Source organism: Aotus nancymaae, unplaced genomic scaffold (genome assembly GCF_030222135.1).
Source record: "Aotus nancymaae isolate 86718 unplaced genomic scaffold, 86718_ANA_hifiasm-v0.15.2.pri h1tg000014l, whole genome shotgun sequence".
NCBI lineage: Eukaryota > Metazoa > Chordata > Mammalia > Primates > Aotidae > Aotus > Aotus nancymaae.
The window spans coordinates 111,414,145-111,440,210 of record NW_026988425.1 but is presented as its reverse complement, the minus strand read 5'-3'; the positions used below and the strand labels follow the sequence as shown (position 1 = coordinate 111,440,210).

The following is a 26,066-nucleotide window of genomic DNA, read 5'->3' as shown; positions in this document are numbered from 1 at the left end:
CAAGTGCTGGGATTACACGCGTGAGCCACTGGCCAACAATCTATATTTTCTAATTTACACAAATACACATGAATATATATTCTCACTGTAGAATCTTAATGCTACACAAATAAAAACACAGCATAGTGTTTTCATATTTACATTTTCCTCAATTCTATGTTAGGAGTAATTCAGTATTACACCACATTAGTTATTTTTAAAAACATGTCTCAGAAATGATATATGTTATCATGTATAGCTCTATTTCATTTTTTTTTTGCTTAAATTGCTATGAAGTCTATATAACTGCTCTCCTATTAATGGACATTTGTTTCAAAACTCTCTTTATTAGAAACAATTCTATATCAGGTGTGAATATGCACAGAAAACCCCTCTACAAAATACTAGCAAGCCCATCCAGCCACATATAAAAAGGGTTCTACACTATGTTCAAATATGATTTATGCCAGGACTCAAGGTTGGTTTAACATAAGGAAAAATCAGCCCGTGGGCAGAGGCTCATCCCTGTAATCCCAGCACTTTGGGAGGCCAGCCAGGATGGGAGGATCACTTGAGGCCAGGAGTTCAAGACCAGCCTGGCCAACATGGTGAAACCCTGTCTCTACTTAAAAAAAGAAAGAAAGAAAGAAAAAACAAAAATTAGCTGGGCATGGTGGTGCATCCCTGTAATCCCAGCTACTCAGGAGGCTGAGCCATAAGAATCGCTTGAACCCAGGAGGGTGAAGGTTGGAGTGACCCAAGACCATGCAGCTTCACTCCAGCCTGGGCAGCAGAGTAAGACTCCCTCAAAAAATGAAAGAAAGAAAGAAAAGAAAGAAAGAAAGAAGGAAGGAAGGAAGGAAGGAAGGAAGGAAGGAAGGAAGGAAGGAAGGAAGGAAGGAAGGAAGATAGATCAGTGTAATCCTCCACATTAAAAAGGGGTAAAATTCACAACTCAAGGTGCAGGAAAGGCATCTGAAAATTCAACAGTCCTTCCTGATAAAAATACTCAACCAACTAGGAATAGGAGGGAACGTGCTCAACCCGATAAAGGGCATCTACAAAACCGCACAGCTAACAGCATGCTTCGTGGTGAAATACTAAATGCTTGTCCCGTAAGAACAGAAACAAGACGCTGATGTCCTGCTACCCCCATTCGGCGCTGTACTGAAGTTCTCTCTAGGGCAATGAGGCAAGGAACAGAAAAGAGGCATACAGACTGGAAAGAGGAAGTAAAGTTATCTCTATGTGCAGATGCTGAAATCTTATATACAGAAAATCCTAAGGGATCCATTAAAAAATCTATTAGGTTCAGTAAGATTGCGGGATACAAGGTCAATATATAAAAGTCAACTTCATTTCTATGTGTTAGGAATTAACAGTTGGAAAATGAAATTTAAAAAACAATTTGATTTAAGTAGCATCAAAAAGAATCAAACACTTAGGAATACATTTAAAAAAAGACCTGTAGGGTTTATATGCTGAAGACTACGACACACTGCTGAAACGTATTAATAAATTTCTAAATAAATGGAAAGATATTCTATATTCTTGGATCAGACAAGATTGTAAAAGTGTGACAACTTCATAAATTGGTCTACAGATTCGATGTGATCCCTATCAAAAATCCCAGGTTTTTTTTTTTCCGCCAAAATTGACAAGTTGATCCTAAAATTCAGATGAAAATGCAACAGACCCAGTATAGTCAAAACAGTTTTCAAAAGAAGTTGAAGAACTCAGATTTTCAGATTTCAAAACTTTCTAGCGAGCTATAGCAATCAAGACATCAAGGTGATGGCAGAAGGACAGTCGTTTCTAACAATGGAATATAGTTGAGAGTACAGAACACGATTTTTTAAAAAATAAAGGTGCCAAGAATATTCATGAGGGGAAAGAATAGCCTTTTCAACAAACAGCGTTAGGACAACTGGATATCCATATGCAAAAGAACGAAGTTGTGCTCCTATCTCAGACCATACCAAAAACTGACTCAAAAATGGATCACAGATGTAAACATCAGAGCTAAAACTAGAAGGCTCTTGGAAGAAAACATAGGGGTAAATCTTTGTGACCTTGAATTAGGCACTGGTTTCTTAGACATGACAGCAAAAGCACAAGTGACAAAAGAAATAAACAGATGAAGCAGATTACATACAAAGTGAAAACCCGGGTTTCAAAAGATACCATCAAAAGAGTGAAAAGCAAACTCACACGCTGTGAGAAAATCTGGGCAAATCATTTATCTGATAAAGGAACTGCATCCCGAGTATATAGAGAAAGCTTGCAACTCAGCAAGAAAATGACAATCCAAGTTAAAAATGGGCAAAGGATATTAATAGGCATTTCCCCAAAGAAGATACACGAATGACCAACAGGCATATGAAAAGAGGCTAACGATATATCAGTCATTACAGAAGTACAAACCGAAACCACAAGGACATCCAACACCGTACCCACTAGGACGACGATAACAAAAAACAGTAAGCTGGAGAGAACCTGGAGTAACGGCAAGCCCCACTCACCGCCAGCAGGAACGCAAAGTGCTGTGGCCACTTCGGGAAAGAGTTTGGCAGCTACTCAAAAAGTTAAACACTGAATGATCAAATCACTCACCAATTGCACTCCCAGGTATATACACAAGGGAAATGAAAACATGTCCACGTGGTGACTCCAACACAAAACTTCTTAACAGCAGTATTCCTAACAGCCAAAAAGAGTGGAAACGATCCACACGCCCAACAACCAATGACTGTATTTATAAAATGTGACATATCCAAACAATGGAATAGTATTTGGCAATAAAAAGAAACATTGCTATTGGGGACAACATGGATGGCTCCTGAAAATACTATGCTAAGGGAAAAAGCCTGTCAGGAAAGACCACTTATGATACAATTCTATTTACATGAAATGTGCAGAAGAGGCACATCAGTAGACATGGACAAGAGGTGAGTGTCTGCCCAGGACTTAGGAGGGAGACGGGGAATGGCTGCTACTGACCATGGGTTTCTTTTGGGAATGATTGTGGTGATATGGCACCATTCTTTGGGGTGATCAGCCAGCTACCTGGTGGCAGGTTGATTACAGCAGACCTCTTCTGTCCTGGAAAGGACAGAGGTTTGTCCTCACTGGAATAGACACTTATTCCAGATATGGGTTTGCCTATCCTGCACAAAATGCTTCTGCCAAGACTACCATCTGTGGACTCACAGAATGCCTTATCCACCGTCATGGTATTCCACACAGCACTGCTGGAAAGGCACTCACTTGACAGCTAAGGAAGTGTGGCGGTGGGCTCATGCTCATGGAATTCACTGGTCTTACTACGTTCCCCTCCACCTGAAGCAGCTGGGTAGATATAACCGTGGAATGGCCTTTTGAAGCCACAATTACAATGCCAACTAGGTGACAATACTTTGCAGGGCTGGGGCAAAGTTCTCCAGCAGGTTGTGTATGCTCTGAACCAGCATCTAATATATGGTACTGTTTCTCCCATAGCCAGGATTCACAGGTCCAGGAATCAAGGGGTGGAAATAAAGTGATACCACTCACCACCACCTCTAGCGATCCACTAGCAAAATTTTTGCTTCCTGTTCCCACAACATTACATTCTGCTGGCCTAGAGGTCTTAGTTCCAGAGGGAGGAATGCTGCCACCAAGAGACACAACAATTCCATGAAACTGGAAGTTCAGATTGCCAACTGGACACTCTGGGCTCCTCCTACCTTTACATCAACAGCTTAAGAAGGAAGTTACAGCGCTGGCTGGAGAGATGGACCTGGACTATCAAGATGAAGTCAGTCTACTGTTCCACAACAGAGGTCAGGAAGAGCATGCATGGAATACGGGAGCTCCATCAGGGCGTCTCTTAGTATCACCATGCCCTGTGACTAAGGCCAACGGGAAACTACAGCAGCCCAATCCAGGCAAGACTACGATGGTCCAGATCCCTCAGGAATGAAGGTTTGGGTCACTGCGTCAGGAAAAACCACCACCTGCTGAGGTGCTTGTTGAAGGCAAAGGGAATACAGAATGGGTAGGAGGAGGAGGTGGTCATCAATACCAGCTACAGCCACGTGACCAGCTGCAGAAATGGGGACTGTCATTGTTATGAGTAGGTCTTCCTTTTGCTAAAAACATGTGTGTGCATGTATACACTTGTACTAAGAAAATATCTTTATTGTATTTCCTCTTCCTTTATCATGTGATGTAAGATTTAGTGACTTCATATCAACATTTAAGTATTGTTGACTTTATGTAACAGTATTTGGGGATGAATGTGCCTTCGGCTGTACGGAGGATAGCTGTATTACGTTAGGGGTAACTATGACATTATTATTGTCTTTACTTGAAGATTACGTGTGATTTCGGGAGATGTGTATGGGTTCAAGTTGACAATGGGTAGACTTGTGACGGTTAATGCTGAATGTCAACTTGACTGGATTGAAGGATGCAAAGTATTGTTCCTGAGTGTGTCTATGTGGGTGCTGCCAAAAGAGATTAACATTTGAGTCAGGGGGCTGGGGAAGGCAGACCCACCCTTAATCTGGTGGGCACAATGTAATCAGCTGGCAGCGAATCTAAAGCAGGAAGGAAAACGTGAAAAGGAGAGATGGGTCTAACCTCCCAGGCTGTGTCTTTCTCCCATGCTGGATGCTTCCTGCCTTCAAACATCAGACCCCACGTTCTTTGGCTTTGGGACACTGGTTCTCCTTGCTCCTCAGCCTGCAGACAGCCTACTGTGGGACCTTGTGATCATGTAAGCTAATACTTAATAAACTCCCCAACTCCCCCTTATCCTTCTCTCTCTCCTATTAGTTCTGTCCCTCTAGAGGACCCTAAAACATGGCTGCATAACCTTGTGCATGTGCTAAAACTCACTGAATCGCACACTCTAAATGGGTGAATTTTATGGCATGTGAATGGTGTCTTTATAAAGATGCGTAGACAAGAAACAGTACTTCCATGAATGGCTTTGCACATGTCTTCTTGGGCTTAAGTATAACGTCCTACCAGGTCAGTTACCATGAGAATCACCAAGTCAAACCCAAGTACTGCTAAGTTTCCCTTTCCTTAAATACCATTTATGCCAACCAACACTATATGAGAGCAAATGTTTATTCAAAGATTTCTAAATACTTGACATGATCAATCCTCTTAATATGTGCGAGTCCATTTGGTGAAAATACGTTGTCGTAAGTTTAATCTGCATTTCCCTGATAACCAGTGGGGCTCAGTGTCCTACATACCTACTGGCCATGTGTTTTTCCTTTTCAGTTAATGGCCTCATTCTTACGCTTTGCCTATTTTTCTACCATCTTTTATTTAGTTAAGATGCAGTAGTTTAAAAGATGTATATAATGTATATTACTATAATTTGATATTTTTTGGACTCAAACTCTTTAGTTATATGTTGCAAACATTGTCTATAATTTGCTTCTTTGTTTACAGTGCCTTTTATTGGATGGTTTTGAAGCTTTTTTTTTTTTTTTTTTTTTTTTTTTTGAGACAGGGTCTCAGTCTGTTGCCCAGGATGCAGTACAGTGGTGTGATCTCAGATAACTGCAACCTCCACTCCCCACCCTGGCTCCAGCGATCCTCCCACCTCAGCCTCCTGAGTAGCTGGGACTACAGGTGCATACCACCATGTCTGGCTAATTGTTTTTATTTTTTGTAGAGACAGGTTTTGCCATGTTGCTCATGCTGGTCTGAGAGCTGTATTTTTAATTTCTGAGATCTCTGTTTTCTGATTGTTCATTCTCATGGCATTCTCTTGTTTTGTGGCTACAATACCATCTTAAATCTCTCTACAAATAGATATTAGAGAATCTGAACTTCTATTATTTGAGTTGTCTCGTTTTTCCCATTTTTTTTTTAAAGTTTATCTTAGTTTTTCTCATTCGTGTTGCAGACTCTCTTTTAAGAACCGGGCTGCAGCTGGGCTGTTTCCCGTGGTGAGGTGCAGGGTTTGTTTACTCTCGGGATTGGCTTTCTGCTGGGTGCAGGAAGGTATTGCTGTGCTGCCAACCAAAATACCAGAACAAAGAGGCATTTCCTAGAGGTGCTGTGCTGTGATGAAACTCCTCGAGCTGCGGTGTTACGGTGTTGGCCACAAATATTTCCAAGTCTTTCCCTGGAAATACGGGAGTGATACATTTCACCTCCCACTGAAACGCGTGTGACCACATGACTTTGAACAGTGAAATGTGAGTGAAAATGAGGTGTGTCCCTTCTCCCCAGGAGCCTAAAGCACATCAGGGCCTGCTTTGCCATACTCCCTTTCCCTGCCGAGGTGACCGTGGCAGCACATGAACAGATAAAGTCTCTGCCAGCCTGGGTCCAGGAGTGGCCTCACTATCCGGGGCCTCCTGCCCACCCACAGTGGGCAAGCAGTTAGGTCTGGAGGCAGACTTCTGTGTTAAGCCACCGGTACCTCGGAGGCACTTTTGCGTTGGTTGTGTTTGCTTGTTTATTGCAGCAAAACCAAGTATATTCATTCCGTTCCATCCGCAGATCAAAGTCCATCTGAGACATCCTTGCTCTCCCTAAACCTTTCAAGAAGCTCCTTTTCATTCATGTTCAGGTGATCTTGGGAAGATGAGAAAATAAGCACGTTTCATCAGCCAGGAAGTTGAGCAGTGTCCTTCAGCCTGGACAGCAAACGCCTTGGCACTGTTACTCTAGACCTAGTCTCAGATGGTTACACATCAATGTACTGCAGGATGTTTGCAGAGGCTTCCCGAATGCAACACAGTCTAGCATGAGGGCAGCGGGTGCCTCACTGTTATGTCCCGATCCCCAGGCAGCTGTGTGGCCATCCACTAGGACCCTTTCCAATCCCATCTGACTTGGGATTGGTGGGGCTGGTGTGCCAGAGCAGCTGGCACGTGGGCCCTGCCTCTCCAGTGGCTCTAGGGCAAGGGCAAGGTTTTTTGATTAAAAATCATCTTTGCTATAAGAATGCTTCTCTACTGAAAAAGTCTGGCCCCAAGAAAACCAGCTTTTAGGATTATGGCACAAAACATTCTACCGCAAATCTCTCTTAGAGAAATCCACTCCCTCTGGGGAGTTTCAACCATGATTAGATTCCAGGCATGTAAGGCAGTAAAATGTCAAAAACTGACACCAAAGTTGTTCAGGGTCAAAGTGATTAGAATCTTTTTCAGAGGAGCTTCTGTTCAAACTACCAAACATGCCTGGAAACAAGATCTGCTTGTGGGGATGAGCTGTTCTCGAAAGAAGCTGCTGTTGTATGGGATTTCCTATTTTGCAACTAACAAACCTTGGCATTGGCATTACCAGTCTGCAGAATCCGAGACAGCTGCTCAGGCGCTGATCAGTTCCTTCCCCTCGTTCCATAGCATGGCACCTTTGCAACTGATGCCTGGAATCCACATCTATTTTTTTTTTTTTTTTGAGATGGAGTTTCGCTCTTGTTGCCCAGGCTGGAGTGCAACGCAATGATCTCGGCTCACCGCAACCTCTGCCTCCTGGGTTTAAGCAATTCTCTTGTCTCAGCCTCCCAAGTAGCCGGGACTACAGGCATGTGCCACCATGGCCAGCTAATTATTGTATTTTTACTAGAGATGGGGTTTCACCACGTTGACCACCATGGTCTCGATCTCTTGACCTCGTGATCTGCCCGCCTCGGCCTCCCAAAGTGCTGGGATTACAGGCGATCCACATCTATCTTTAAGCTTAACTCTGGCACAAGATGCAACAGTGAAGAGACATCTGTTTTCTCTTTTCTCACGTGCCCCTGGTGGAGGTGCTGATGAAAAGCAGATCACGGTGGACTCGCCACTCAAGTGAGCCCACCTTTAGGTGACCGCTCAGCCCAGGGCAGTCCTTAGGCACGTGCTCTGCTAACCGTTTTAGGACAAGTTTCTCTGTTCATGATAAAAAGGGAACCAATGAAAATGACAGACCCTGAAATGAAAGGCAGGCCCTCTGTCCACAAACCAGGGAAACTGCCTCGAACTCACGGTCCTCCAACCTGGCTCTGACCCAGAGCTCAAAGCCCACCTGAGGCATGTATGAAGAGCCACCAGGAAGGGAAAGAGTCCCATTACTAAGTCCCAAAGCACCTTGGTGTCCCTCAGGCCAGACCCCTCATGAAGTGCACGCCAGACACTGCCACACTGATGGAGCATGAAGAATAAGGAAAAGGTAGGATTTACTCTCAGAATTTACATGATAGATTCACACGTTTTAGGTAAGGTAGGAAGGCTTTATCTTTGGAGTGATTTCCCATTCTAGCTTTAGCCATCAAGCAGGAGGAATCCAGTTAGAGGAACATGATTTGGTTTCATGAGGAAGCCATGGGTAAAACTCAGTGCCTCTGCCATGGTTCCGGGAGAACATGCTATTTGTGCCCTAAGGACCGGCAGTAAGACGGAACTTCAAAGGGATGTTGACGTTTATCCTGTCCAAATCTTCCAGAGTTACTATGAGCAATTGCCCTGTGAAGTCACTCCTGTCTCAATTTCTCAAGTAGACTTGATGTTAGATGATTTGGGACCCCGTTTTCCTCACATTTTCAGTAGCATTAAACATCTCTAGAAGAAAACCATTAGCCTGACTGAGAGGGGCCACGACGGTCTAGAACCGAAACGCTGGCTATGTGCACTTGGACTCCTTCCCCCGAAATCAGAGGGTTTTTTTTTTTTTTTGGTAAATAGATCATAAAATATTTGGAGAGGCATTTGTGTAAGATTATTTTTTCTCTTCTTACAAAAGTTGTTCACAAGAATATTACTATCTTACATTTCTCCCTAAAGGTTGTTCCTGGGTCTAAGTGAAAAGAACTCATTGCTTGGGAAGCCCATGAGGCTAGACTGTGCCTTAGTTACTCCCTCAGAATAGGAGGTCAGTGTAGAGAAATGAAGCCCAGAAGAGTGTTACCGACTGCCCCTCTGCCTGTAGGGAAACCAGTTCTGAAATATGAAAACTTTTCTATGGAGGCAGGTGCCAGCTAAGCCTAAATTATCTGGCATGCCTTGGCATTTTCTGCCAGAGCACCAGGAATGCTTGAGGGGAAAGAAAACTGACCCTCAGCATGCTAGGGCATGTTTCCACCTGGCCTCTCGACCCCATGACTCTACCTTCTATAGCTTTAAAATTGGTTTCGGCCTATATGGTTTTTCTTTTCAGCAGTCGGTCTTCAACATCACCTTATGTAAGCCTTTCATGGCCTTTGCATTTATCCATGGCTTCACACACAACTTATTCCCATCGATTCTATTCAGAAAACACTCAGATGTGTGAGCCAGGCGAGAGCCACACCAAGCATGTCACTGGACACGTAACACCCAACATTTTACATGAGCAACACTCGGGGACAACCTCTGCCATCACACATGTGGATACCTTTGCACAAACATCATTCTTAACTGAGAAAAAGAAATATGCTGTGATTGGCTTTTGTGCACATTTTACGATTCTTCATCACAGTGTAAAGAAGCCTGATTTTGTACCATCGGCCCCTAACAGTCAATTTCTCCCCACAAGATTCCACACCCCACGCACAGACGGAGCAAGGAAACGTGGCGTGCGGCAGGGGTTCTAGAGGTAATTACTGAATAAACAGGTGACACACGGATCTATCCACATTCAAAAGGGATCTTCACCCCACCCCTTCTTTGAAGGATTATTTGAACAAAGAGCCAACGGAGCCAAAGCCCACAGCATCCTTGGCTGGTTCTCAGTGGGGACCTCAGTCCAGGTGTTTCTGGCTGTCCATGGGCCGGTCACCTGGAGAATGACCAGCTGCCTTTTCAGTGCCAAGGAGCAGGGCGGAATAAAGACGATAATGCTAAAATGGCAGTTTAATGAAATGAAAGCATCATACCAAGAACTCTCCAATTACTAGGTTCAGATAACTCAACGGTCTTGAGCCAGCCCAAGGCATGAGCACTGTGAAGCCCATCCATCAGAAAAGCAATGTGATAGCCACATTGAGTTGATTCCTAAGCAACTGAGGACCTCATTTGTTCAAAGTTTGGAAGCAAAGGCTGGAGGATGATAAAGGCCTTACACTCAGGACACCACTTCCCCTGGTGTCACACTGGGACCCTCTCATGATGGAGAGGGAGATTTGGCTCTGCAGGGACGGACACCTTGCCACGTGTGGGTCTGCCCTGGATTTTCAGCTCAGGAACTTGGTGAAAGGAGCCAGAGGAGCTCAGGCAGGGGTCAGGACTTCATGTAATTGGGCAAAAATCGTGCAGCTGATTCCATTTTATCTTCCTGGTGTGGAGTTTCTCTTTGATATGCACCCTTAAGGGTGATAAGGCATTCCTCCTTCCCTCATTCTTTGGAGGCAGGCAGAGGTGAAAGTTACCTTCCTATCTAAACTGACAGGATTGGTGAATCCACCCACTGAGCCATGCTTGGCGTCACCGAGATGCCCCTTGAGCTGGGGGCTATGATTTCCCCTTCAGCCTGAGGTGTCCCCTGACTACTCCACTATCAGCTGATTTCTATGTGTCCTTTAGAGCTGGGGGCCACCCTCATCTTCTGCAGGCTGAGGTCTGGTGTCCCACTAGAACCTGGGATCACACGACACGCCTGCTGTGCTGCCTCCACCTCATGCTCGCATAGACTCAAGCTGTCTGTTTGCCCAGGGGTCCCCTCCCTCGACTGTATCTGAGGTGGGGACAGTAACTCATTTCTGAATACCTAGTACTCAAAATGTAGTCAAGCTGCATAAATAATGACTGGGTGAATGGGCCTGTGGGTGACCATTTGTGTCTCTGTCTAGGTGCATTCCAGTATGTCAGACCATGACGGCAGGTTTGTGTTGAATGAAAGTGACTCATTCACGTGCAAACAAGTACTGCAAGCAGATGTTCAATACAAAGAATCCATACTAATGTGGGCTCGCACTCACAGACTCCAGCTGTGAGAATTTGAAAACGAAAACAAGAACAAAACCTGTGTGTACCTGACCATGAATGTGTGACACCTGGCAACCACTCGGAATGGCAGTCCAGGTCGGTGAGTGAACGTGCGCTTACCCTTCTCTGAAGGCTTGCTAAGGCTTCTGTGCCTTGGCAGCTGGAAGGACACATGCTAGGCTGCAAGCCAGGGTGGGGACAGCTACCCAAGGAGGCTTCCAGTGTGGTCTAGCCTTCCATGGGGGACTCACTGTCATGGCCAAAGGGTTACTGACCTCACATTCCAGACATGGATGGGGCCCAGGCCAGGGTGGATGGAAAACAGAAAGGGGAGGGCAGGAGAGGACGTTACTGTGGACAGATGAATGGATCCGTCTAGGTCAAAATCCTGACTGCAATCAGTAGCTTTAGGCAAAGGTCACAAAACACACAGCAGTGTTGACTGTTCCGTGGCCACAGCAGCCTCCGTGGGCTGACACTCACCTGTTGTCCCCCGGGCGTGGCTGAAGTCGCCCTTCACCACGTGGCAGGTCTTGCCGTCCCCGCTGCAGACCCCGCATCGGTCCTCTTTGGCCGCAGACCCAATGATGCCATCACAGCCGATTTTCTAAAGAACCAGAGGGGCCTCCTTATTCTGTGGTTAAGACTCAGAGGGGTTTTAAAGAGGCTGCCCCACGAGGCTAACCTTTCCACGAGGCCCAGCAGGCATGGGGCCTGGGGCCCTGATCCATTCAAAGGCCCAAGAAAATATTTTAATTCAGGAGAGAAAAAAGAAACGCACAGAATCCAACCTGGATATTTGTCTTTGTACCCACATAATTGTCACGTGTATTTTTTGGTATTTTTTCTGGAGGAGGGAGACCCATGAAGGCACAAGCATCCGTGGAAGTCACACTGAGGCCTGACGCCCTGACTGCTTGGGGGCAGAGACCGTGGGGAGGGAGTGAAGCCTGGACCCTCACACCAGCTGGTGCAGCCACAGTTTCACATTATGGGGGTTCCCCTCCGGGCTGCGGGGGTGACCTGCAACTTGGCTGAAACAACCAGCAGTCTCAGAATATATAACAGAAGCCACAGACTTTTCCACCAAGGTAGGGATGCCCACAGCTCACTCAGGCAGGGCTGGGCACGGGTCCCTCTTTTCTCAGGAAGGGAGACCAAGTCTATGAAGAGTCCCATCACTCAAACCTTTTTAACAAGGCAAGTCTGAGAGCAGAGGGGACGCTGCCTCTACCCCAGGAGGACCCGAAAAGCACAGCCCATTTCATAAAAAGTAGAAAAAAGTTTTGGACTCTTTTTTTTTTAAGTGAGAATTTTGTATTCTGTAAAATATCCTAACTTTATACTATGGTAAACACTGGGTATTTACTAGCTAGATTGCTTAAATGTCCCTCCACATTTTCCCCCATAAGGCTAATGCTTCCAGAACAAGGACTGGGTTATTCCTACTGCCCTGCACCCCAAATTACATATCGGTGCTTCAGACTCCAAAGGAATCTACAGCCAGAAATCAAGATCTAAGATAATCCAAGTGGAGGTGATTTAGCCCTTTCCCATGATGCCTAGAAAAGGAGCAGCAGCACCATGCTTCCCACTCACAGGCAGGGCTTGGAGTGCCAGCACAGCGCCTGGGGTGCCAGGCTGCCTGCATGCGGACCCCTGGAGGCAAATGCCTGGCCCCACAACTCCCCAAAGACATCAGCATCCTCTGCTCCATTACGGCAGCAGTTCTTCAACTGACGTGTGCATCAGACTCACAGGGAGGGCTGTTAAAACACAAATGGCCATGTCCCAGCCCTAGAGCTTCTGACCCAGCAGGTCTGGGTGCACCTGAGAATGTGCATTTCTAATCAGCTCCCAGGAGAGGCTGAGGCTGCTGGCCTGGGGCCGTGCTATGAGAGCCGCTGCACCATGGCATGTTACTCAAAGGGACAGGCGAATGCGCTTCACCGTCAGGAGTCCTCAAGTCTCATCCTTGAAGCTATTTTTTTGAATAAGATTTAATGGGAAATTAACATTGTTCTGCCCAAAGTGAGAGTGTAACTGAACAGATTCCAAGGAAGACTTTAAGATGTTCTAAAAGCTGAGCAAGTTGAGTCTAAAAATGACCATTATGAAATCTGAAAAAGGGCAGAACATGAATAAAAGATCAAACTTGCTCAAAGTTAGTATACAAAGAAGAAAAGGGTAAACTCAGAGGCTTTAGTGGCCATAGGACAGCAAGGAGCAAACGGAGAACAGTGGGCTTAATGGCAGCTGGGGAGACGCAGGTCACATATCAAGACACAGATGGTAACTGGCAACCCACAGCAACACTTTGCCAGGGCAGACCATCCACGGTGACCTGGAGCGAAGCTGGCTGTGACAAGGAACCATGAGGATGGAGCCCAATGCAGGGTCGCCTGGATTCTGGATGTGGACTGCTAGCAAGCTGCTACCAAGTTGCTCGGTATAAAGATTACAGGGGCTGGCCAGGCGGGGTGGCTTATGCCTGTAATCCCAGCACTTTGGGAGGCTGAGGTGGGTGCGTCGCGAGGTCAGGAGTTTGAGACCAGCAACATGGTGAAACCCGGTCTCCAGTACAAATGCAAAAATTAGCTACGCGTGGTGGCACACACCTGTAGTCCCAGCTACTCCCGAGGCTGAGGCAGGAGGATTGCTTGAACCTGGTAGGCGGAGGACGAAGTGAGCCGAGATTGTGCCATTTCACTCTAGCCCAGGAGACAGAGCAAGAGTCTGCCTCAAATTAAAAAAAAAATAAAAAAGATTACAGGGGCTAAGAATAAAGAGTAGCCAAGATCAGAAAATGTCCCTCAGCAGCGTTCAGCAAATGCCCAGACCAAATCCGTGAAACCACGTGTCTGCTGCTTTGTTTCACTTCAGAGCTCCAGTGCGTGGTCTCCAGACCTGCCTCCAGTAGGGCCAAAGGACCACTGCCCACAGAGCTGGTCTCTCCAGCCGCCTCCTTCCTGGCACCTGTTCCGGCTCCCACCTGGGCTTTCCCATATCAGGTGCTGCCTGCTCTAGACCCTCCCTACACTGGCTTCCTGTCATTTTCAAACCACACCCCTGCTTGGTAGGAGTGAGCCTCTGGCTTCACGTCTGGCTCCTTGTCTTGCACCTCAGTTAAGGTTTCCTGATTCAACAGCTTTTAGATGCCCCGTTTGGTCCAATTTCCCCCAGCCCCAAAGAAGGCGGCTTTTCAGGTCAGGTGCAAGCAGGAATGCTTACAGGAGGCCCTTTCAGTTAATTCTGGAGACCACACGGAGGCCAGAACAGGGCCACGTGTTCCGCTCACGCCACTTGGTGTTATTTTAGAGGCTGTCTGCATTTGGAGGCAGGAAAGGCAGGAACATCCGTGTCTGAACAGCAGTGAATCTAAGAGCTGATGAGTGACAGCCACAAAATCTGTCAACGGGGGCATTTTCTTCCATTGTTTCAGTCAGCGCAAGCAACCTATAATCTTGGCAGGAAGTGGGATGGTTTTCCATTTTTCAAATGGAAGCTGCCACAGGACACAAATGAAGTCATTACTTCTGAAGGTCAGGGGAGCTTGGATGATTGCATTTAAAAGGCCTGGCGTTCCAAGAGATCAAGATGACTGAGCCCAAGGAAACTCTGTCTTTGTTGTACATGTATTCGGTCATCCACGGCAGTTACCGGTCTGCTACGTGCCTAACCCGGGAATAAAGACGTGCCAGACAGAGGGAGGCGCCAACGTGCAAACAAGCAGACACTCCAGAGCGTGTGCCTGAAGGTGCCCTGGAGGCCGAGCATGGCTCCCGTCTGATTCTGCTCCCACCCCCGGATGACCCCTCCTTCCCCTTGCTTCTTTGGCTGCCCGAAAATGGGTAGCTCCCCGGGGCCTCCCTGCTCCTTTATTTTCTTGGTAATTCGCCTTCTCCTTGGACTGCAGCCACCACTCTCATGCAGAGAGCTCTTAGGCCCACTTCTCCCCTCACCCCACCCGGCTTCTACTCAGTAAGCATCTGCTGAGCAAGCTCTCTGGACTTTCAATGCGACTTCTCCTCCAAAGCTGCCTGACTTAATTCTAGTTGGACACCCCTGCCACTGCCTTGGAACTGACAGGTATCCTAGCCGGAAGCCTCCAAACCATTTCTGACTCTTCCATTTTGGGATGTACTCAGTTAACTGGTGGGCTTGGGTTTCTGTCCCCCGAAAACCTCCAGAGTCTTCTTCTCCTTGCTCTTCACTCCCGAGTTTGCACCCTCCTGACTCAGGACATGAACTATGGGAGCATTTTTCTCCTACCTGCTGCCAGACTAATCCCCACATGAAAAGAGAGATGAGATCTGTGGCCAAAGATCCCTACCGCCTAACAGAAACGTCCACACATACAAATTTAAGACTCTCCGTGATCTCATTCCAGCTGTTCACCAACTCAGCCTCCCTTCCTTCCCCAATCCAACCCCCTCCAGTCCCCTCTTGCAAGCCCCACCTCAGTGAACCCTCAGCCAGGTGGGTTGCCGGAATAGCCTCTTAACTCATCTTCCATAACCAAGATGGAAGATGAGTCAGTTATCCATAACCAAGATCACGTCACTCCTCCGCTTCAATTCTGCCTGGGCCCTGTCTCCTCTGTGGCAGCCTCTGCCCTCCTCTGTTCCTGGAATGCACCCACCTCCCTCTTGCTTCCCTCTGCCTGGAGCTCTCTGCCCCTAACTCTCTGCCGGGTTGGCTCTTCCTCAAAGGCTGTCTCCTCTAAGAGACGTGCTATGCCCGCTGATCACTGACTCCTCGGCCACAGTCCCCCATTGGGTCTCTCTATGGCGCTGTTTTCCTTTCTTCTTCACAGATACCAATCTCCAGAAAGATCACGTTTGTGAGTTGACATGGGACAGGGATCCTCTTGGTCCTGCTCCCCAGTGAAAGCCCAGCACATACTACGGTGCGCAGCACTCAGAATGTCTTCAACAAACACCTGATGCAGGAATAAGTGAATCTCTACCCTAGGTGTTTTCTGCTGTCTAAGTGGAGCCTCTCATCGGCTACTAAATGACGCCTTCACCTCTGGTCGCTGGGTTTCCACATGAATTTATGTCATCTCCTTAATGGACCACAAGCACACGGAGGACTGTGTCTGAGGATTCTTCGTATGCTTGGCCTTCTCCTCTCCCGACACACACAGTGGCCGGTGCGGTGTTGAGCACACGTGTTCAGTAAGTGTGTACACATGACGGCCTCTTATCAAGCTGGGCAGTTTACTTTTTCTCATACTTGAATTGGGACTTCCTTGCACACATTTTGATGGTACTTGTTTTTCTGGCAGGAATAAGCAGTACTTGCTTTCTTCAACTCATCAGCTATCTTCCAACTCCCGCCTCATCCTGTCTCTTCTGTTGGAGCGAGGCCACTGACTTCCTGACTGACATTTAAGTGAATGCAGATTTCAGGCCAGCTGCGCAGCCGTCACTCCGGGCTTCACTGGGCTCCGGGGTGAGCGCGGCCAGGGCCCGCAGTGCCCATCTTCCTCTTTCTTACTTCATTCTTGTTTTGCTAAACAACATGTAACTTCTGCAGAATGGATGCATGGAAAATACAATTTCGGAGTTCTTCCGGGTTTCAAAATTAGGTTCCCTGCAGGCTTGCATGGTAGTTTGGCTGCATGGAGAATTCCATAATTATCTCAATTTTCTTCCAGAGTCAGTTTTTTCTGTTTTTTTTCCTTGGTCTTTCTCCTTCATGCTGCTGGTTTTCTTCACATAGCAGATGACGTCTGGTTGTCCACTCATATTTGAGCATGAGGAACAGAAAGGTCAACCGAAAGAGATCTGTATTTGAAGCTGCACGCTGCTGCATGACAGGTTTCCTTCCGTGACTAGTGTGAGGGAAACTGACCTCTAACCCCAACACAGAAGGCTGGGCGCTGTCCTCAGCACAGAGGCCTCCCTGACTGCTCTGGGTTTCTTCCAACAGTTCATTCTGTGACCCTAAAAAGGAGCTTCCTAACAGACAGCCGTCAAGCTCTGAGCGTGGGGTTAGGCACCATCAGCATGTCAATGCACCCTTGGACTTATCTCTTATTTTTTATTGTACTTTAGGCTTTGGGGTACATGTGCAGATCATACAGTATTACATAGGTACATACATGGCAAGGTAGTTTGCTGCCTCCATCCCCTTGTCACCTATATCTGGCATTTCTCCCCATGTTATCCCTCCCCAACCTCCCTACCCTCCACTGTCCCTCTCCTAGCCCCCCCGGCAACAAATCCCCGTGTGTGATGCTCCCTTCCCTTTGTCCACGTGTTCTCATTGTTCAACACCCACCTATAGGTGATAACCCAAATGCACATCAATGATAGACTGGACAAATAAAATGTGGCACATCGACACCATGGAATACTATGCAGCCATAAAAAAGGATGAGTTCATGTTCTTTGTAGGAACATGGATGAATCTGTACTTATCTCTTTTTTAACCTGTTCTTCACTTCTGACCCTCCATTCTCAAGACCACAACTCTCGGGCTGGGCTGTCTTTTTGGTTGTGACTCTCCACTTCTTCCAGGCTCTGGCCTCTGCTGCTTTGTTCCTGTATGACACTTCCATCCACTTCTGTCCTTGAGGTGGAATTTTCACCTGGAGGCCCCTGCTTCCCTTCACCGTCAAAGTTTGTGCTGGTTTAGTGGAGTCCCAGATGGAAGAGTCAGGAACATGTGGCTTGGTCTGCTGGCTTCGACCAGGAGTTGCCAAGGGAGGTTCATCAGAAAAAAAGGGGTGCAGGGAATGACTTTTCGGTTTCAGGCACTGCTATCCATAAAGGTTTGGTACCTACAGTAACACATATTAGAGATGCCAGCTGCAGGGTCGTGGTTGGGGGAAAGGCAGGATGTGGGGAGCGTCGTGAAGACACAGACCCAGGCCTAAGTGCCTGGAATGCTTTCCTGCAGGCTTGCGACCTCTGCTTTACCTAAGGGTCCTCTGAGATCAGGGTCTCTTCAAATTCTCCTAAACTTCCCCAGTAATTCTACCTGCCTCGTAGACGACCTTTGGACATGAAATAGGAGGCCAATAAATTCTTGGCAATGAAAGTGGTCCATTGAAATGGGCTCCACATTCCAGAACTATGGAAATCCTAAGAACACATAATCCATCCATCCAGTCACTCATTTTACCTTTTTTTTTTTTTCAGACAGAGTCTCTCTCTGTTGCCCAGGCTGCAGTGCAATGGCATGATCCCGGCTCACTGAAACCTCCATTGTCTGGGTTCAAGCAATTCTCCTGCTTCAGCCTCCTTAGGAGCTAGAATTATGGGCGTGTGCCACAACATCTGGCTAAATTTTTTGTATTTGAGTAGAGATGGGGTTTCACCATATTGGCCAGGCTGGTCTTGAACTCCTGACCTAAGGTGATCTGCCCACCTCAGCATCCCAAAGTGCTGAGATTACAGGCATGAGCCACCGCGCCTGGCCCCGTCTTTCAATCTGCAATTAAAGGCTTTCCTCTGGGCTAGCGTGTGGGGCAGCACAGATGAATCAGACACAACCCCTCCACTGAAGAAGGTCACAGGCCCTGAAGGTGTTCTGGCTTGGTATTCATCCAGCCCAGGATTTGTATACAAATTATGGTACCAAGGAAGTAGGACCTGAACTGGAGAATACTGGCTACAAGTGTGCACAAACCAGCAAGGCAAGCACAGCTGGGTCTCAGGTACATCGTCCACCATCCAACCGGCAAAGCTGTAGCTGCACTCACTCATTGTATGTCAGCAGCTCCACGTGCAGTTGTGCATCGGAGACTTATTACCCCGGTTTCTCTCCTTCTGGAGGCAACAGTGGGAATCACTAATGACGGGACTCTGGATTTACAGGGGCTGCTGAAAAATACACCATGTTTGTGCTTCTTCCCCCAATTCCCTCCCAATTTTATGAGTGCTGTTAAGTTTAATTTCAGCATGTTAAGTAATTTGTGACTCACTGAAATGAAACTTAATTCAGTCCTCATAAAAACAGAATAAAATGGTATTTCCATGTTTCACGTTATGGTTTGAATCAGCCTGCTATTTGGAGCGTAGTGGAATCTACTCAAAATGCCATTTCAAAGCCTCTTATCCCCTACCAACAAGTTACTGTGTTCCTTGACGTTTCCCAGAATGCTGTCTGCTACCCCAAAATAGCACAATTTATAGCTGAAGGGGAAGAGAGGGAAAAGCTAGTAGGCAAACCGCAGCGATATTTCTGTAAGTGCTGTCTTGCACAAAATGTGGGTGATTTGTTATGTTCAATTCATTATAATTAGATAAACATTATCAATGAATGGATACAGATTCTCCACTCATTAGGCCCCTGAGATTTTCAAATCATAATTACTATTATTTTCCTTAACTATTTTTCCTTGCTTTACGCATTGGCAAGTGCCACAGGAATCCAGAACGTTCCATCTTGGCAATTACCGCCACAAGGCATAAATACTGTATTTGAATTGACTCTGTGATCTTTTTTAAGAACGCTCAATTTTTATGATAAAAGTTCATTCACTGCAACTGACAATTTGGAGTTTTGTGAGCATCAATTTAAGAGCGGGCGGAGGTTAATCTTTACAGTATCTGTCTGAGGAAAGTACGGGACATGGAGGCAGCAAACCACATTGCCACGTATGCACCTATGCACCAATTCTGCACGATCTGCACATGTACCTCAGAACCTAAAGTACAATAAACAAAATAGAAAAAGAAAAAGAAAGAAAAAAAGAGAAAGTACTGTTAGATTAATAGCAGATGGCTTTTTAACTTCCTTCAGAAATCAAGTTGGTTCTCAAAGTTTTAACCTGTAGAGGTGCATGCAGGCAGGTGCTGTTGCCACCCGCCAGGATGGTGGCCCTTTTGTAAACACTGGTGGACTGCCTGGAGGCAGCAGGTTACCAGGGTGCATCCCCTGGGAGATGGTGTATTTGAGAATTGGCAGGCAGGGTCTCTGCACTGGCAGGGCAAGGAGCAAGAGACCACCACCAAGCATTGTGAAAGGTGCCTCCATCTGCACCTCCGAGCACCGTGAAAGGTGCCTCCATCTGCACCTCCGTGCCCCGTGAAAGGTGCCTCCATCTGCACCTCCGAGCCCCGTGAAAGGTGCCTCCATCTGCACCTCCGAGCACCGTGAAAGGTGCCTCCATCTGCACCTCCGAGCGCCGTGAAAGGTGCCTCCATCTGCACCTCCGAGCGCCGTGAAAGGTGCCTCCATCTGCACCTCCGAGCCCCGTGAAAGGTGCCTCCATCTGCACCTCCGAGCCCCGTGAAAGGCGCCTCCATCTGCACCTCCGTGCCCCGTGAAAGGCGCCTCCATCTGCACCTCCGTGCACCGTGAAAGGCGCCTCCATCTGCACCCCCGTTCACCGTGAAAGGTGCCTCCATCTGCACCCCCGTGCACCGTGAAAGGTGCCTCCATCTGCACCTCCGTGCCCCGTGAAAGGTGCCTCCATCTGCACCCCCGTGCACCGTGAAAGGTGCCTCCATCTGCACCTCCGTGGGCTATGAAAGATGCCGCCATCTGCACCTCCGAGCACCGTGAAAGGTGCCTCCATCTGCACCTCCGAGCGCCGTGAAAGGTGCCTCCATCTGCACCTCCGTGCACCGTGAAAGGTGCCTCGATCTGCACCTCCGTGCACCGTGAAAGGTGCCTCGATCTGCACCTCCGAGCACCGTGAAAGGTGCCTCCATCTGCACCTCCGTGCCCCGTGAAAGGTGCCTCCATCTGCACCTCCGTGCACCGTGAAAGGTGCCTCCATCTGCACCTCCATGCCCTGGTGACTCTGCCTGGTTAGTGTGAGGCACAGTGCAGGCGCCAATCCCTGCAATGATCGCGACAATGGTAGAGGCACTGGAGACAGACTGGGGCTGGTCCTGGGGATGGAGTGGCATCTGGGAACAGGAAGGCGTGCACCCCAACGCCATGCCCATCACATCTGCGATGGACTGCATGTTTGTGTCTTCTGGAGTTCATAAATTAAACCCTTCATATCAACGTGATAGTACTTGGGAGTGAAGCCTCTGGGAGGTGATTAGGTCAAGAGGGGACAGCACTCATCAACGTGTTGGTGCCTTTGTAAGAAGAGGCTAGGGAGCTAGCTAGCTCTTTTTTATTTTTAGTTTTTTGAGATGGAGTCTCACTCTGTCACCCAGGCTGGAGTGCAATGGCAGAATCTCGGCTCATTGCAACCCCTGCCTCCCCGGGTTTAAGCGATTCTCCTGCTTCAGCTTCCCAAGTAGCTGGGACTACAGGCATGCACCATCATGTCCGGCTAATTTTTTTGGATTTTTAGTAGAGACAGAGTTTCACTATGTTGGCCAGGCTGGTCTTGAACTCCTGACCTCCAATGATCCGCCTGCCTCGGCCTCCCAAAGTGCAGTGATTACAGGCATGAGCCACCACTCCCAGCCTCAAGAAAATGACCTTTTCTTTTTTTTAGACACCGTCTCACTTCCCAGGCTGGAGTGCAGTGGCACAATCTCAGTTCACTGCAACCTCTGCCTCTCAGGCTCAATGATCCTCCCATCTCAGCCTCCGGAGTAGCTGGGACTACAGGCCCGCACCACCACGCCCCGATACTAGCTCTCTTTATGCTGTGTGAGGACACAGAGCGGCAGCAGTCTACAGCATGAACGTGGGCTGAATACACTTATCCGTATTTGCTAACATGGCCAGGCAGTGCCAAAGGAGTCTGGGTCTTGTCAAGCTTTTCCCTGAAAAATCCCAGTTTCAGACTGGCTTGGCCTTAGCAGGAAAACAAACACCTACAAGTGTGCCGACCCCTGGATGTTGGGTTTCCAGGCTCCAGAGCATTGAGAAATGAATGTCTGTTGCTTCTAAGCCACCCAGTCTAGGGTACTCTGCTATAGCAGCCTGAATTGACCAAGACAACACCCAAGTGCAGAATGGGGTTGGGCTCAATGGTATTCTCATGACCACAGGCTAAGGCTATTCAAATGCCTTGAGCAGCACCTTGTCTTTGATTCCAATGACTAAAGGTTTCACTGCCTTAGTATGGAGAACATCCCCTAGCTGAAAAGGCTGTGATTAAAACTAAGGTCATGGATGCGGCCCAGTGACACAGATGACTTAGACCCGAAATTCTGTCCAGCCAGTAACACAGACCCCACTGGCTAGAGAATTTCAAGATTCTTAGAAATGCCTCCCCGTAGGAGAATCGCTTGAACCTGGGAGGCAGAGGTTGTGGTGAGCCGAGCTCATGTCATTGCATTCCAGCCTGGGCAACAAGAGCAAAACTCGGTCTCAAAAAAAGAACAAAAAAAGAAATTCCTCTCTGTTGGCAAGAACGCAGCAGAAGATGCTGGCAGAGGCCGGGGGTGGCTTGACTGGTGCTGCTCTAAAGGGTGTAAGAGCTCTGGACTTGGGAGGAACATTAAGTCACTGGGCAGAATGGTCCATGCAAGTGTGTAATTTAGGAAGGACACCAGCCCCGCACTTGGCTGGTTAGAAGTTTACCAAGAAACATCAGCAATGCCTCATTTCAGTAACAATGATAAGGGCTTTGTTCAGCCTGCCCGAGGGGCAGGGCCTTGCACATTCTTTGCTGCAAGAAAGCAGCCTGGAGGGGCCCGTTCAACCTCATCACTGCCCTCCTCCCAGGAGGCTGCTGTGCCAAGGCTCCCGGGCACCAGGCGCCTATCACCCACACTTATCCACATTTGATAGTATTTGATAACATAGCCAGGCAGTGGCAAAGGAGTCTGGGTCTCGTCAAGCTTTTCCCTGAAAAATCCCAGTATCAGACCGGCTTGGCCTTAGCAGGAAACAAACATCTACTTGGGTTGAAATGGTTTGCCGCAGCTATCACCCTGGGAGTTGTCTTTGCGTCTTTCCGCCTTGCTTCTTGTTCTGCTTTTCACACACCCTAAAATACTGATGCCCATGCCCTCCGCTAGGCACTGAGCAAGCAGACAGCGTAAGTGAATCTGCTGTCCATGTGGGTAAGGGGACCTGATGCCTGGAAGCTGGCGTGTGACTCAGCCACAGTTCACGAGGACAACCCATGGTGATCCCGACACTCATCTGCCTGCTCCGGATTTCAGGAGCTGCCGCTGTCACTAGCTCTTGGTGGGCTCCCCTGGGGAGGACACAGCTGAGAGAACGTGGCACAGGATGACGAGAACAGGTGTGTGTGGCGGGGCAGAGGGCTCCTTGGGTGCTTTGGTCTGAATGTTTGTGTCTCCCCAAATCCACATGAATCATCACCACCCAAGGTGATGGTGTTAGGAGGTGCAACCTTTTGGGACATGATTGGGTCATGAGGTCAGAACTCTCATAAACAGGAGCAGGGCCCCCATGAAAGAGACTCACAAGAGGGCTCACCAGCCCCTTCCACCACGAGAGGACACAGCAAGGAATGCTGCCTATGATCGACGACCCCTCACCAGATCCCAAACCTGCCTGTGCCTCAATGCCTCAGTCTTGGACTTCCCAGCGTCCAGAACTGTGAGTAACACGCCTGTGGTTCATAAGCTGCCACGTCTGTGGTGGATCGTTACAGGTGCCCAAGCTAAGACGCTGGGGCTCTCTCACAACGTGCCCAGCTTGAGCCGAGTCATCAGGGAATATGGTACCTGTGGCCTAAGTGAGGGCCACGCTCCTCCAGGCACAGAAAATACACAGCTTCTTGACACCCACCACCCATCCCAGCTGCTGCACCACCTCAGGACGTGCTTGTTCTGAGGGACAGACAGGGAGCACGGAGTCACCTCTGCTACCCCAGGCCAGGAGCCCCACCTGGGGAAGGCAAAAGCTACAGATGGCCTCAGCTCGGGCGCAGTTAATGCGGGCCGAGGGTTAGCTTCCTTCCCCCTTCCCACGTTCCCTCTCCTTCCCCCCCGCCCCGAGACAGTCTTGCTCTGTTGCCCAGGCTGGAGGGCAGTGACATGATCTTGGTTCACTGCAACCTCTGCCTCCTTGGTTCAAGCAATTTTCCCACGTCAGCCTCCCAAGTAGCTGGTATTACAAGCATGAGCCACCACACCTGGCTAATTTATTTTTGTATTTGTAGTAGAGATGAGGTTTCACCATGCTGGCTAGGCTGGTCTCAAACTCCTGACCTCAGGATCCACCAGCCTTGGCCTCCCAAAATATTGGAATTACAGCCATAAGCCGCCACACCTGGCCTCTCTCTCTTTTCTTAAATGACTTTTATCATTGTTCTAACCAGTGGCCACCCAGCCCTCGATGCCTTTGGGACTGTATGGCAGCAGATGGGTGCTCCCCGACAGGCAGGCGTGTCTATCTGCCTGGCTCCACCTGCACAGGAATTGGCTCCGTTTCGCCGTCTCTTTTGCACTAGACAGAGCCTAGCCTGTGCAGACATCCTCTAGGCGCCTCTTAGTTCCCTGCCTGCCTTCGCTTTGGTCATGATGTCTAAAGCAGTTTTCAAAGTCTTGGAATACGCTGCACCTGTTCTTTCAGCCGCCTCCACTCCTGCTGGCCTGCCGCTCAGTCACCGCTGAGCTAGGGGTGGTGCACCAGCCAACACTGGCTGCAGGAGGCGGCAGCGATGGGGGTCTTCTAAGAAAATCCACTCCCCCGGCCTCCTGAGGCCTCCGCTCTACCTACCCTCCCTATCTGCAGAGAGACAGTCTCCCCTCCAAAGCCCCACCAAGGACCGAAGAAGTACGTCACCTGGCACTTGCCGTGCACGCAAAGATCAGTCTCGTAGGGTCCGCAGGGTGTGCCGTCCAGGACCCTGTCAGCCACCAGCAGTGGGGACTCCTTCCCGAGGGGCGAGCAGTAGAGTTCGCACGGCTTATCTGAGGAGGGAAAGGTTGGGAGACGTTGACGTGGGAAGGTGTGGGTGGGCCACGCAGGGCGCAGGTACAGGTGGACAGTGGGAAACCCTGGGGAAGAGAGGTCAGCACGGGTAAATGAGTGCGTGAGCTCAGGTGCATGCTCCATCTCCTTTGAACAAAGGCACAGCAAGTGGAAAAAGACCCACGGACTCAGGGGAATGATGGTGGTGGTCAGAGCTCTGCGGGGCTGTCTTTTCTCCTCTCTTTATCTTTTGCAATGATGCATTTCCTTTTCCTTAAGGCATCAAATATATCTGGCTGAGCAAAGGAACAGTTGTGCGCTAACAGTTGATGTTCAACAGACGTCAGGGGTGAGCCGGAGCCACTCTTAGAGCAGGGGTGAGAAGGGAGGGGGAGGGGAAGGTGAATGAGAATGCCTCCGAGCTGGGGGAGCAGCCCCAAGGGTCTCCATGACAGTGGCTTTGCTAACAGCTTTAGAGCTCCCCTAGCTGCTGGGTGACAGTCGCAGAGCTGTGCTATGGGGCACGGAGATCGCAGCAGAAACTGAGTGGGAGTAAGGTACAAAGAGGACACGTGGGCTGTCCGAACAACTGAAAAGAGCCACACGTGCACCCAGGCAGGGTGGAAACCATGTGACCTCCCAGAACACGCCCAGCTCCCATGCCTGTGCTCGGGATGTGCTCTTTGCTTGGAAATCCCTCACGGCACCTTGTCTTCTACCGCCCTGGAAGCTTCCACCCCGAGCTCTTCCCTCAGGCCAGCTTTGACGTGGGGTAGCACCGGCATCTTTGCTCGGTTCTTCAGTTAGTTGTGGGGGAAAACATCTGCCCAAGAGCAGCCTGGAGAGCTTAAGCTTCCCGGGTCAGCGGAGTAATGATGCCTCAACACGTATCCACTCACCAAGCAGGGACTGAGCCCCTCCCTCACACAAGGCACTCTGAGGGCACTGCAATGGAAAGACAGACCGTGATGTTTGCTTCTGAAGGCCCCGGTGGGCTCATGGCCAAGTGCACAGCAAACGCAGGATGAGGCCACATGTGACAGGTCTGATGGGAGCTGTCAGAGGGCTGGGTGCAGCCTGGAAGGAATGAGTCATTTCCCATGCCGGTAGGCTAGGGGCAGCTGTCCTTCCATTTGCAGGGAAGGACCTCAGGAGGTGGTTGTTGGAAGGAGAACTCTGGAAGATGGAGACGTACACTGAGATTAGCTTGAGAGGACTTGCTTGACAGGGTCACAGAGGTCCCCTCTGGGCCCTGAGGTTCCCCAGGCGTCTTGGGGAGCTGGTAGAAGAGATACAGCAACACAGCGCCCAGCATGGAGTCCACTGCACACACTGCACTGCCTCTACTGTTTCACTGAAAGCAAGGGTCCCATGGCCAAAGCGTTCTGAAATTGTGGATTTTAATTGCCTTTAGACTGAAAT

General features: G+C 48.7%; 1 protein-coding gene across 1 annotated transcript in view; it reads right to left on the bottom strand.

Annotated features, from left to right (window-relative positions):
- The window catches only part of ADAMTS17 (ADAM metallopeptidase with thrombospondin type 1 motif 17), a 330,513-nt gene that overhangs the window by 90,187 nt on the left and 214,260 nt on the right, over nt 1–26,066 (bottom strand). Inside the window, exons 13-14 of the mRNA XM_064375802.1 lie at nt 24,516–24,643; nt 11,361–11,484 (exon numbers count right to left, since the gene is read on the bottom strand). Coding sequence (XP_064231872.1) covers nt 11,361–11,484; nt 24,516–24,643 — 252 coding nt within the window. The remainder of the gene's footprint in view (nt 1–11,360; nt 11,485–24,515; nt 24,644–26,066) is intronic.